This window comes from Podarcis pityusensis (assembly GCF_964106645.2).
Source record: "Podarcis pityusensis genome assembly, chromosome: 18".
In the NCBI taxonomy this organism is placed as follows: domain Eukaryota; kingdom Metazoa; phylum Chordata; class Lepidosauria; order Squamata; family Lacertidae; genus Podarcis; species Podarcis pityusensis.
In genome coordinates, this window is record NC_138043.1 from 976,499 (window position 1) to 989,008 (window position 12,510).

General features: G+C 57.8%; 2 protein-coding genes across 6 annotated transcripts in view; one reads left to right on the top strand and one right to left on the bottom strand.

Annotated features, from left to right (window-relative positions):
- Positions 1 to 3,196, top strand: part of EPS15L1 (epidermal growth factor receptor pathway substrate 15 like 1) — a 38,792-nt gene extending 35,596 nt beyond the window's left edge. For 4 of the 5 annotated variants that reach the window (XM_080988807.1, XM_080988809.1, XM_080988810.1 and 1 more), the window contains one exon: positions 848 to 3,196. In XM_080988807.1, coding sequence (XP_080844933.1) covers positions 848 to 994 — 147 coding nt within the window. In that variant the 3' untranslated portion in view covers positions 995 to 3,196. The remainder of the gene's footprint in view (positions 1 to 847) is intronic. The other variant, XM_080988811.1, reaches the window with a different exon arrangement.
- Positions 3,197 to 8,200: 5,004 nt separating this feature from the next.
- On the bottom strand, positions 8,201 to 11,853 carry KLF2 (KLF transcription factor 2). Its single transcript, XM_080988657.1, has 3 exons — positions 11,708 to 11,853; positions 10,584 to 11,490; positions 8,201 to 8,992 (listed from the first exon to the last, which is right to left on the bottom strand). The coding sequence occupies exons 1-3, from the start codon at positions 11,777 to 11,779 to the stop codon at positions 8,817 to 8,819; spliced, it is 1,155 nt and encodes a 384-aa protein (XP_080844783.1). The 5' UTR covers positions 11,780 to 11,853; the 3' UTR covers positions 8,201 to 8,816.
- Between the last annotated feature and the right edge of the window lie 657 nt (positions 11,854 to 12,510).

Sequence of the window (12,510 nt, forward strand, 5' to 3'; positions counted from 1 at the left end):
TTATTTTTTAAGTCAAAAACTTTCTTAGGAGATTTTGCAGAGAAAGCTCAACGATATTTTTTCTCCGGACTGTCCCCGTTTGAAACAGGGCAAACCGTCCCCTTATGTCCTTGATTTTTGTGTGGGTCCTACCCTCTTTTATCGGGGGAACTGCTGGCCGCCTTCCCTCCAGGAACGGGGAAAGGGTTTGCAGCCAGTGGCGGGCAGTTCCCCTGGCTCTTAGCTCTGTGTATGTGTGTGAGAGAGACAGAGAGACCATATGTGGTGCAATTAGGAGTCAATAGTCTGACTCCCATGCCCTTCGTGGCTTTTTGGGGAGGAGGGTTGAAGGAAAACATGGGGTCTCCCTGCGGTGTGATCTGCCCTCAATGTTCTGGTCAGAGCACTGAGCTCTGAGAGTCGGACTGGGACACCAGTGGGTCATCTAGACCAACCCCCTGCAAGGCAGGATTTAAACAGGGCAAAGAGCGCCCAGTCAAACTGAAGGGGGGCCAGTCCAGTCTTCACAGGGGTCCCCCAGATGCAGCCTCCGTGGGGAACCCCAAAAGCCGGGAGGGAGGCCTTCCCCGATAGAACCGGGTGCTGCTTTTTTCGGAGGGTGGGGAGGAAGGAAGGGAAAGCGGGAGCGCCCCCCCTCCATTCCTTACCATGATCCGGGAGGCAGGAAGTAGGGTGGCCCCTAGGGAGAGATTTGGAAAAGGGCCCTCCAGCGGTCATCCATCCCAACCCCGCGGCTAAAGACCCTCCCATGATCCGGGAGGCAGGAAGTACGGTGGCCCCTAGGGAGAGATTTGGATAGGGGGCCCTCCAGTGGTCATCCATCCCAACCCTCTCCTTCTCTCCCCAGCTTGGCAATGAGGAGCAGCAACTCGCCTGGGCGAAGCGAGAGAGCGAGAAGGCGGAGGAGGAGCGCCTGGCGCGGCTGAGGCGGCAGGAGCAGGAGGACCTTGAGCTGGCCATCGCCCTCAGCAAAGCGGACATGCCCGCCTCCTAGGGGGCTCCGGGGGGGGGCCTCCCTCTCCCCCCCTTCCGCCACTCCCTAGACCACCATCTCCGATCCGCCGACCCCGGTCTCCGTTCTTTCGACACGACGAAGCGAACCGCCTCTCCATGGCGCCGCATCCGGCACGGGGAAGCCCCTCTCTGCGGGAAAAGGACGCAGGACTCGCACGGGGATGCCGTCTCCTTGCACAGACGGACAGGTGGGGGGCTGCCCCCCAAGAAGCTGCTCCCCCACCCCCTGGTGAACTCAGCCGGCCGTTCCCCCCCCCCCATTCCTTTTATTTTTTGCCCTCCCCCGCCGGAAAAGACCTGCTTCCTTGCCCTGGACCTCTCGCTCTTCGAAACCTCCCGTGGTGGGGCTTGAATCTTGCTCAGCTGTGCCAGCCTTGGGGGGGGGGCATAGGGTGGAGGGGGGGAAGAAAGGGGTCCCACCCAGGCCTTCCCCCCACGGCGGGGCGCCAGGAAGACGGCTCTCTCTGCCTTTATTTCCCTTTCTTTGCAGCACTGTCAATGTGGATTTCTTTGCACCCCTTTTTCTCTCCCCCCACAAAACCCCCCAGGCGCCCCGATTCCTAACGCTCTCTTTGATCGCCCAGGAAAAACCCCACTGCTAACGGCCCCCGCCCCCCCCCAGCAGCCTCGAACGTTCGGTTAACCAGCGCCGATTCATACCGAAACCGGGGGAACTTAAAATACGTTGCAGCCTCGAAGGGCAGGTCGGTGTGTTTATATCTCTCTCTCTTTCTCTGTATTTTTGCCTGAAAAACATCCTGGAAAGTCTCAAGAAAAGCCAAGCGGCGTCTTCTGAGCCGTGGGGCAAGAGGGGGGGGGTCTCTGTTCCAGAGCTGGGGGGACAACGCGGGTGAGAGCAGGGGGGCAAATGTGTAGCTGCAGGGTGGGTTCCTTTTGGGCACGTGGGTCGGGGTCTGAGTGGCGTGTTGGGGGGTCTTGTGCACCCCCCCCCGAAACAGCTCCTCCTCCTGCAATAGGGGCATCCCCCCCCAAGGGGTTCCCTCTCCCCCAGGCCAGGAATACCTCCAGCTTCCCAGCCTCTGTGCAGAGATGGGACCCCCTAAATTCTGCCCCCTTGCCCTCCTCCTTCCAGAAGGCCGGCCCTCCTTCCATCTTCTCCAGGGGCCTCTTGACCCCGGTGCCTTTGCCCTGGGGGGGCTGAGGGCTCCCCACCGCCCTTCCCCACTCATCGCGGGTGGGGTGGGGGCTTCTCTCGCCCTCCCACCCCCTCTCCAAGGCGCCCGTTCCCCCTATGGCTGCGGGATCCGAGACCGGCTCCGTCCTTCCCTCCCAGCTCCGGTGGAGAATCGGGGCCACCCTTTTGGCCACCGCTGCGGGGAGACCCCCCCCCCCACGGGGTCTGCCCCACGGGCGGGAGGGTCCCATTGGCCCATAGAAGCACCCAGAGACACCAGCCCCCTTTCCGTGGGGAGGGGTTCGGCCAGCCAAACAGACGGGACAAATTCGGGTGCCGAGGCTTCCAGAGAGAGTTGGGTCCTCAGCCGGTTCTTCTTTGGAGGAGGAGGAGAACCCAAAGGAGAACCCCCTGTCCCTCCCCCCCACACACACCCCAGGGATGACCAGATCCGCGCCTTCCTTTGGGGTCCCCATCCGCCTCCACCTTGCGGGCTGAGAAGCTGGGAAAATGTGCCGCCGCAGCCTCCAGATCTATTACAATTTTTTTGTATTTTTAATTTTCACCGGCCCCCCCCCCCGTGTATATTGTCCCCATCTGCCATCTCCTCAGCAGCCCCCACCCCTCCGGGACGCGACCCACCCCCTTGTGATATAGAGAAATGTAGATATATATAGGAGATTTTATATATGTATATATCTGGGGGTGAACGTGACGAAGGACCTTGTCTCTGAGCGCTGCCCGCTGCAAAAGCGTGATCCCGCCGGCCTCGTGTGTCGCTCTTGTGTGTGTGTGTGTGTTTGTGTGTGTGTATATATATATATATTTTTAGTCCCTAAGATCTGGAAATGAAAGAGCGATTCTTGTGGTTAGAATCTCAAACTTCTGCCAAACAAGAAAGAAAGAGATAAAAACAGTCTGTTTCTCTCTCGCGCTCTCGCTGCAAATTCTTGCTTCTCAAATATAGGGGGCACGGGTAAATGCAATTCAGTTCTTGAGTGTGGCGTTTTGGGGTTGCAAGAAAGACGTGTGCAGGCACACCCCCCCCCCCAAAAAAACCACAACACCCCCTCTTAATCCTGCACCCATTTCTCTGTGTGTTTGTGTGCGAACAAGAGAGAGAGTTTTCTTCAGTTTCCTTTCCTGTTGGCAGAATCAGCCACGGTTTTCGGTTGACCCGGGGGGGGGAGCGTGGGGCTCCCTAGCAGCACCCCAAAACTACTCCTAGCCCCACGGGGAGAGGGATGGGCAAGGCTGCCCTTGTGGGGAGGGGCGGCCAAACCCAGACAGGCCACCCTCAGTCTTGGGAGGGGGGGCGCGTGGCGCAAAAGAGCAAGGGGAAAATGTGCCAGAATGTGCATTTAGAGTGGGAGGCATTTAGAGCTATCCTGCACCCCTCTTTACAGCCCATGGGGAATCCTGGGAACTGCAGTTCGCTGGGTGGCACTTTGCGAGGGTGGGTGGGCACTTCCTTCGATTCGGGTCCCCCACCTAGGAGCGTTCTTCGGTCATGGGGGGGCCTCCAAACCGCCCCCCTCAGCTCCCGATCCGGTTGTCGCAGGGTCTTGGTATTAAAGAGACCCCCCCTTTCCCAGTTTCTCCTCTTGTGTTTCCCTATTAGTGTTTTCCACACTCTCACACCCCCCCCAAAAAAAAGCACTCATCTTGTGGCTCTTAATATCCGCGCCGTCCCTGTCCCCCCCACTTCGTTTCTTGTGGGACGCAAACCGGCTGCTGTCTCTCTTCTCCTCTGCCTGCCCCCCTCCGCTAGGAACTCTTCTCATCTGCTTCCAAGTCCTCCTTAGAGTAGACCCATTGGCTCAAGTGGTCTCTTGTTTGCAGAGTTTCCTTTTTAAACAAAGTTGGGGGACAATGACTGTCTACATTTTTTGGTGGAGGAGAAATCATTCTCTTTCATTTCCTCTCCTCCCTTCGTTGCTTCTCTCTTTAGAAATGTTTTCTTTTTTGGGGGGGGTGAGCAGCTGTGCCCCCTCCCGGACCTCAGGCACCAGAAAATTTGTGCATCAAATTGAGTTTAGGCATCTCTCCAAGGGGGCAGAGGGATTTGGAACAGTGGGGAGGGAGAGAGGGAGGGTTTTTTTTGGGGGGGGGGAGATGTGTGTGTGTCTTTTGCTGCTGCTGCAAGGGGAACCAAGAAGCCCCCCCCCCACCCGACACATCCTTTGGACCTCGGCCACGCTGCCCCCCCCATTTCCCCCCACCAGGAGATTGGCTGATGATGTATTATATATCCAGACATGTACATGACTGTATCTATGCTCTTGGAATTACCCTATAGCAAAGGGGGTGGGGAGTGGGGTGGGGGGCAGCGGGGAAGAGAGAAGGTTTGCCGGGAGGGAGGGGGGAATGTTTGAATTTTAACCCATGCTCTGTGTTTTATTGTTTAATATAAGAGAAATGTTATTGTTTAATATAATAAATGAAAAAGTTACTTATTTTGGAGCATCCGAGACTCTGGGATGGCTCTCTCTCTCTCTCTCTCTCTCTCTCTCTCTCTCTCTCTTTCCCTTCTTTTTTTGGGTGGTGGGGGGTTCGGGAGCTGAGTGGGTTGGACCTGCTCATATTTCTGCCCCCCTATGTTTGGGGTCTTCCTCCCGGCGGTTCCGGGGTCCTTTGTGGCCACAAGCAGTCTCCCCTCTCCTGTCTCTCCTCCTCCTCTGTTACGGGAAGGAGGACATGGAAGTGGCACCCCCCACCTGTTCCTCCTCTGGGAGTGACCTGGACCCCTTGACCTCTGCCCCACCGGTTTTCCTGGCTCTTTCCAGTTGCCCACAAGTGGGGCTGGCTTCAGAGGAGCTCCCTGTTCCCCATCTCCAGCTACACTGGAGGAAAGAGGCTGGTGGGAACTTCGCAGGAAGCACTGGGGGGGCTGGCTGCCACCCCCCACCCCACTTAACTCCAGCCCCCTTGGGCTTTGTACGCCAGCGGCCCACCTCATTTTCCAGACACCTTCGTGGTGAGGTTTGGGCTGCTGTGAGGGCAGGGAGGAAGCCATCAGGGAAACCCCTGGGGTTGTAAACAGCTGAGTTATGTTGGCGCTTATAGAATCGCCAAATGTCATAGTTGATAAGGGACCCCCAGGGGTCATCCATTCCAACCCCCTGCAATGCAGGAATGTTGTGCGGATGCCTGACGGTCGCCTTCCAAAGCAACTCCTCTATTCCGAACTTAAAAATGGAAAGTGTAATGCTGGTGGTCGACAAAAGAAGTTCAAAGACTCTCTCAAGGAAAAGCTTTAAAAATGTAGTATAAACACCGACAACTGGGAAACACTGGCCTGCGAGTGCTCCAGTTGGAGAACAGCCTTGACCAAAGGTGTCATGGGCTTTGGAGACACTCGAACTCAGGACGCAAGGGAGAAACGGGCTAAGAGGAAGGCACGCTTGGCAAACCCTCACCGTGATCAACTCCTGCCCAGAAACCTCTGTCCCCACTGTGGAAGGACGTGTGGATCCAGAATTGGCCTCCACAAACACAGACTCACGTGTTTATGGAAGACAATCTTACTCGGCTATGAGGGATAGAAGAAGAAAAGAAGAAGAAGAATGCAGGAATCTCAAGAAGAAGAATGCAGGAATCTCAGCTAAAGCAGTTGGTTGGAGCATGGTGCTGAGGAACCAGCCAACGTTGCAGGTTCGATCCCTGCATGGGGGCAGCTGCAGGGGGTTGGACTAGATGATGCTGTGGGGTCCCTTCCAACTCTGCAATTCTGTCCCTGAGAGGTGACCTCTGCTTAAAAGCCAAAAACCTCCAAGGAACGGAGACCACTTTCGGAGGGAGTTCGATGCACCTCGCAGGAGGTCGAGGGCGCGCCTTGAAGCCAGTGGCATTTGAAGAAGGCGGGGAGGGCAAATGATTGTGTGCGTTTGTGTGTCCCCAAGTTTCCTGGTCCCTGAGCCGCCCCCTTCCACCCCCCAGCTTGCCCCTTTGGGGTTTGGGCTCTCCGCTTGCCGGTCAACCTGTGCGCTGCGGTCGGAACGGGAGCCGGAAAGGGCTGAAGCCATTGCAACAACAATCGGAGCCCATCGTCGTCGCCGCGCTTCCTGCGCCCGCGGTCGGAGCTGCAGCGAGGTTGTGCAACCTCGGCTTTCTGCAGAATCTGGAGCCGCGGGGCTGCTTCCTCCAAGGCTCTCCTCTTCTTCCTCCTCCTCCTCCTGCTGGCCAACTTTGCAGGGCTGCCCTCCTGCCCCCTTTCCAGAAATGACAGCGTTTCGCTTTCTTCGTTGCTTATTTCGGCAACGGCCTTTAAATAGCTCCCCAGTCATTTTCTGCAAAGCGGTCTCTCATTGCGGGGAGAGCTAATTCGGGCAAACCTTTTTTTGGTGAACAACAACCGACACCCCCCCCCCGCCGCTCCATGCAAATAGCGAGAGCCTGTTTTTTCCTTTCTCCGCGCTGCCCGGTTAACCCGTGAACGGCTCGCCTTCCTGGGCTCACCAGGGGAGAATTTGTGGGGCGGTGCTGGCTGTGCGCAATGCGCTTCCAGAAGGGACCCTTTTGCGGAGCTGGAAGAGGTCTAGAAATGTCGAGAGTCCGGAGCGACTCCCAGAGTGGGGTTGCGGGGGGGGGGGGAGAGAGAGATTTGGAAGAACAGCGTGCGTAAAGGCGCGAGTTTAGAAGTTTTTATTCCTCTTGAGAATACTTAGAAACGCCGCCGGCTATCCAAAGGCAGGCGCAATGATGGGATGCCCTGTGGCATTTACTGGCCCAAACTGAAAAAGGGAATCGGATAAATTCAAGGCTGTCAGTGGCTGCGATCCTCTTCGGGCAACGCGCAGCCTGCGATGCTCTGCGCACTTGCAAGAGGTGCCCGTTCCAGTTTGCAGCAGGATCAATTTTATTCCACCTCCCACAACCTGGGAGGTTTTAAACTATAGCTCCTTTCCTAAACCCAAGCCTGCGCTTGCTGTTAGTAGTCGAAATAATTCGGAGACAACCTGTGTGCGTGTGCGCGCACGCACAGCGAAGGGATCTGAATTCTCTCCAAAGTGCCGCAGTTTTGCTGACTCTCTCAATAAGCTATATTGGGTAAGCGGCTTTGTGAGCACCTCCGAGGGCACAATCCTGCGCCTTTTGCACACACCCATTTCCCCTCTCCTCCTCCCCCACCCCTGAGAAACAGCAACCAACTGCGACCTCGCTCTGCTTCTGCGCGGCTTGCTTTGCGGGAGGAGACGTTGGTTTCTTGCAAAAAGGGTTTGGTGGCGGTGGTTGTTGTTTTTGCAAAAAATCTCTGCAGCCCCGCCGCGTCACCCCTTTTTTGTCTTTTGTTTTTAATGGCGCTGTGGAAATTGCCAGCCCAGCAATCACAAAGTGTTCAGATACAGACCCCTGGAAGGGAAATGGCGGGGGTTAATTTGCAGAGATGCGATGAAGAGGGGCAGAAAACGACCCTCTGGAGCGTGGAAGAAGATGCGCGCCTCTCACGCAGTTTGTACGCACCGCAAGCGGGTGGCGGGCGCGTTTAAGGATCTAGTTAGAAAAGAAACTACCTTTCTCTGTTCCAGTGTCTCCATCCGCCCACCCCCAGCTTTTGGGGAGCAGCAGGAGCAGTCCTGCATTCCCCCCCCCCTCCTTCCAAAAAGGACTCTGCAATTACTGACATGCCGTGTTTACGCTTCACATTAAAATACCCACGCGCGCGCAAAACCAGCTTGCCCACAGAGCCCGGCCGCGGGCACAGCTGCCGCAGCATCTGGAAGAGATTTCAGGGCGCTCCCGAAATAGCTGTCGAGTAAACTAAAAATGAGACTCAGATTATAGCCTTGGGTTGCTTTTGAACTGGAGAGCCGTTTCTGGTGCAAAGCATTCGCCCTACTGCGGTCCGTGCCCGGGTCTATTTCTTGCGCTCTGGGGGCGGGGGGGGGGGCAGGCGTCGGATTTTGGGGGAGCTGGGAGGGGAGGTAGGTTATGGGCACCTATAGGTCCAAGGAGTAACAACAGCAACAACCATCTTTTTGCACCCGGGGCTTGCACCTGCCTCTCCTCATCCCCTCCAGGCCAAAGGATTCCTAGACGAAAGAATCAGGCTTATTTTAGAAAAAAAAATCTTTAATATATATATTTTATAAAAGTTTTCATTTTTTCCCCCCCAAAAAGCGGACACGGGCAAGAAACGTGCCCATTTCGTCTTTCGCTTGTATCCTCCCAACACTTGTGTATAAAACTATGTACATTATTTATGTATATATTCTTTTCTTTTCTTTTAAAAAAAGGTCGTTTCTTCACAAGACCTCAAGCCTTGTTAAGGAGCTCTAGTGTAGGTTAAGGCAGCTGGGAGCGTTTTGCGCGAGGCGTCTCCTGCCTCCGCGCGATCCTTCCGCGCGATCCTCAAGCCAAGCCTTCCGTTCCAGCTGATCTTCTGGGCGGTCGCAGATCGACTATTTACACCCGGACAGCCCTTTCGTCTGAAGAGCCCTATAAATTAAGTCCCATATTCTCCCTCCCGGGGTTGGGGGCAGAGAGCAGCCCGTCAGGTTTCCGCGCAGCCTCCTGGAGAGAGGCGCTGGCCGCAGCCCCCCCGTCTCCTGCTCGCTCCTACAGGGGCCAGCGCAAGCCTTTCCCTCCCCGCTCATCCCAGGCGCAGGCGGACGTAGTACCAGCTACAGGATCCCGACTAAGTCCTGGAGAGTCCCCCCCTCTCTCTCTACATGTGCCTCTTCATGTGCAGCGCCAGGTGGTCGGAGCGAGAGAAGGCGCGGTCGCAGAGGTGGCACTGGAAAGGCCGGTGCCCGGTGTGTTTGCGGTAGTGGCGCGTCAGCTCGTCTGAACGCGCAAACTTCCAGCCGCAGCCGTCCCAGTTGCAATGGTAGGGCTTCTCGCCTGTGGAGGGAAGGAAGCGGGGTAAGTGTCGATTGGAGGAATACCCGGGATAGAAATGCAACCAAAGAGCTCAAAGAGGCGACGTGCATGGTTCCCCCTCTTCCTGCAGCGCAGCGGGTTGGGCTGGATGGCCTTTGAGGGTCCCTCGCAACTACGATTCTAGCATTTGATCCCCACGACAACCCTGTGAGGCAGGTTATGTAGAGAGGCAGTAGCCCAAGGTCACCCAGTGAGCTTCGAAGCTGAGTGGGGGGTGGGGAGGATTTGAACCCAGCGTTCCCCAAACTTGGGTGTTTTTTTTTCCGGACTACAATTCCCACCATCCCTGACCGCTAACTACAGATGATGGGAGTTGTAGTCCGGGGGAAAAAAGAGATCCAAGTTGGGAAAACGCGGCTCTAACACAGCTGGGCTTGGAGACGCCCTTTGCGCGCGAATAATAATAGCAATAATAATAATGTTTATACGCCGCCCATCTGGCACCTTGTTCCCCCTAAGACACAGCCTGCCTCTGTCAATTGGCAGCGCCTCTCAGCTGCGCCCCCAAGCCCAGAGCCCCCCAGCGCTCAGCCCCACCTTAAGCGTTGCCAAGCTCTCATGAGCCACTGTGCGCAATTTCACGCCGGGATGTTGCTGCACTCCCAGCCAGCATGACCAATGGTCACAGACCTAGAGGACCAGCACCGGCAAGGGCACCGATGTCCCCCCCCCACACACACACACACAAACACCCCAATGCCACAAGGCGAGGTGGGTCGGCCAGCCAATCTGGAGAGCCCACAGCTCTCGGGTTGGAGAGTTTTAGTGGTGGCATCGACGGTGGTTTAGCAACAGCCAACGCCCGCCTGCCAGATTTTCAGAGAACTGGGGCCAGGCTACAGGAAGCCTCTTTCTCTGCTGTTTTGGAAGACTTAACGGACGCAGAAAGAAAGAAAAAAAATCTGCTTTTCCCTCCATGCACCTCAGCTTCGCCTCCACCAGGGGCTCCCGAACTGCGGTGGTCCACAAACTCCACCCTGCGCCCCTCAATATTTGCACTGGCTTTTCAATTGTATTATTTATTGCTTGCTCAACTTTGCGTTTTTTTTTGTGATTCCGTGGAGTTCGCACCGGAATGCAAGAGGTTAGAAGCAAAAGCAGCAAATAACGGAACGCAATTGAAAAGTATCCAGCGCGTAGGGGCCGAAAGGTCTCCTCCCCCCACAATAAAATATTAGAGGCCCCCCCCCAAAAATATAATATATATATATTAATGGACATTGCCATTCCAATTGTGTGTAGTGCCATGTGATCGATTATGTGGGACGGGGCTTACCCGGGGAACCCCCCATTTTAAAAATTCAAATTGGCACCCTGATCCAGCGCATACAGGTTGCTGCAGCAGAGGGGGTGGGAATCGCGTGTTAAATTTGTTTTAATTTGTTTCACTGATTTGTAAAAAAGAAAACCAATAAAGATTTTTTTTGGGGGGGGGAGTTGCTAGGTGGCCTGTCCAGACCCTCAGGTGGAGGCGAGGGGGTTGGACTCTCTGGTCCAGACCTCTCTGGTGGGGTCCTTAGCGCCACCTGGCGCGCGCAAAGCCTGCGCTTACCTGTGTGAGTGCGCAGGTGAGCCTTCAGGTGGGAGCTTTTGGTGTAAGTCTTTCCGCAGCCGGCGTAGGTGCAGGTGTGGGTAGCAGTCCGTTTGCGCGGCCAGGAGCGGCGTCCGCGCTTGGGCTTGGCTTCCAGCAGCTCCAGCGGCGACGAGGGAGGCGTGAGGAGCCCCCTCGGGGCAGAGGCCGGGCAAGGCAAGCTGTCGTCGAAGAAGGCGAAGGCGGGCGGCGCGCTCTGTTGCTGCTGCGATGGGTGCTGGCGGTAGTGGAGAGGGTGAGCGAAGGGCGCCGGGTAGGGGGGCTGCGCGTGGCGCCCGAGGGGGGCTTGGCACTCGGCGGCGGCTGCCAAGAGGTCGTCGGGGCTGAGCGGAGGGGTCTCTGCCCCCGGGAGCGGCGGAGACGCAGCCAGCATGCAGGGCGTAGGGGTTGCGCCCTCTTGCTTGATCTGCGCGCAGGATTGGGGCCACGACATCTCCGGCTTGGGGCCCTCCGCGAACGCCGACGTGACGAAGAAGCGGCCCTGGATGAAACCACCGTTGGCCCCCGGGAAAGAAACATAGGGGGCAGCTTCCAGTTCGGGCAGGAGGGCAGCGGTGGCGCCGTAGGGCGGAGGGCTGCCCCGCTCTATCGGCTCGTAGCCGCCGCCGCCACTGCAGCCGTCGGGCGAAGGGCTGAGCTCGTAGAAGGGCTCCCGTCCGGCGCCGTAATCCCCGCGGGGCGCGCCGCTGTCAGGGCCGAAAGACCCTCCGTCTGCGCCGCTGCCCATGGAGAGAATCAAGTCCAGGACGTGGTTGAGGTCCTCGTCGTCCTTCGACGGCGCGCATAGCCCGTCCAGGCCCGGCCCGGGCGGGCAGCAGAGGTCTCCTCCGCAGGGCAGCTTCTCCGCTGGCAGCCCGCAGCTCCAGCGCTGCAAAAAGGGGAGAAACGGGCCCGTGAGCGAAGGGCGCGCGGAGCCCGGATCCCGCCCGCCCGCCCCGTCGGAGAAAAGCAGCCGGCGCGCCCACTCCCTTCCTGACCCCTGGAGAAGTCCCCGCAGCACCCCCAAAGTCCCTCTTTTCAGTGCCCAGCGCGGTGCCTCTGAGCATGTGCAGAGAGCCTGGAGGGCGAGCGAGCGAGGTACTTACTTGGTGGGCCGGTCTGCTGTCCCTGCAGAAGGAGGCGAAGGAGGGCAGGCTAGGCGCGGGCAGGAGCGCCATGATCTCGGAGGCTTTTGGATGTGTCTGCCCGGCGCGGCCGGCGCCTTCCTTTTAAGCCGCGCCGTCGAGCGCGCAGGCCAATGGCGGGGGCGCAGGAAGCGCGTCCCGGGAAGGCAGGCGGCGGAGGGACCCGGCGCTGCTGCCTGGAGGGGGCTGGAACTGCCGCTTGGCCCGGCCCCGGGCCGGCCTAAATTTAGCCCCGCTATAAAAGGAAGGCGGACAGCGCAGGAGAAGCAGCAGCGGTGGCGCGCAGAGAGAGAGGGGCCGAGCCTCTCCTCCTCCTCCTCCGGCTTCGGACCTTCCCTGCTCGGCTGCAGAGCCTCACAGCCCCCCCAGGCGCTCTGCACATGCTCGGGGAACCCCTCGCTTAGCCAGCTGGCTCCTTACGCGCTCTGCGCGTAAAGGCATTCGCGGGTCGTCGTGCGCGCCTGAGCCCCGGCACCTCTTTGGGCGGCTCCCCCGTCGCCAATAGTCTGGGTGGCGGGCAGCCCCCCCCCCCGTGGGTGCTCTTGAAGCGGGTGGCCCGTTTGTTCTAGATCGGTGGATGCGGAGCAACAAAGCGGACCCGCTGCTAACCCGGTTCCCCCGCTGACTGCGCGCGTTGCTGGTGCCTCTGAGCATGTTCAGGGTGCCTTTCCCGGGTGTACAGAGCCAAGAAAACAGCGTGGTGTTTTGTTTTGTTTTTAGCAGAGAGGGGTTATTATGGGATGAATGCTCCCCATGCAAGGTCA

What these genes read in the sequence shown, in the direction of transcription:
- KLF2 (XM_080988657.1), bottom strand. Translation starts at nt 11,779, where the DNA reads ATGGCGCTCCTGCCCGCGCCTAGCCTGCCCTCCTTCGCCTCCTTCTGC. An exon ending in ACAGCAGACCGGCCCACCAA is followed by an intron (nt 11,491 to 11,707) that starts GTAAGTACCTCG and finishes CCCTTTTTGCAG; the next exon opens with CGCTGGAGCTGCGGGCTGCC. An exon ending in TCACCTGCGCACTCACACAG is followed by an intron (nt 8,993 to 10,583) that starts GTAAGCGCAGGC and finishes TTCCCTCCACAG; the next exon opens with GCGAGAAGCCCTACCATTGC.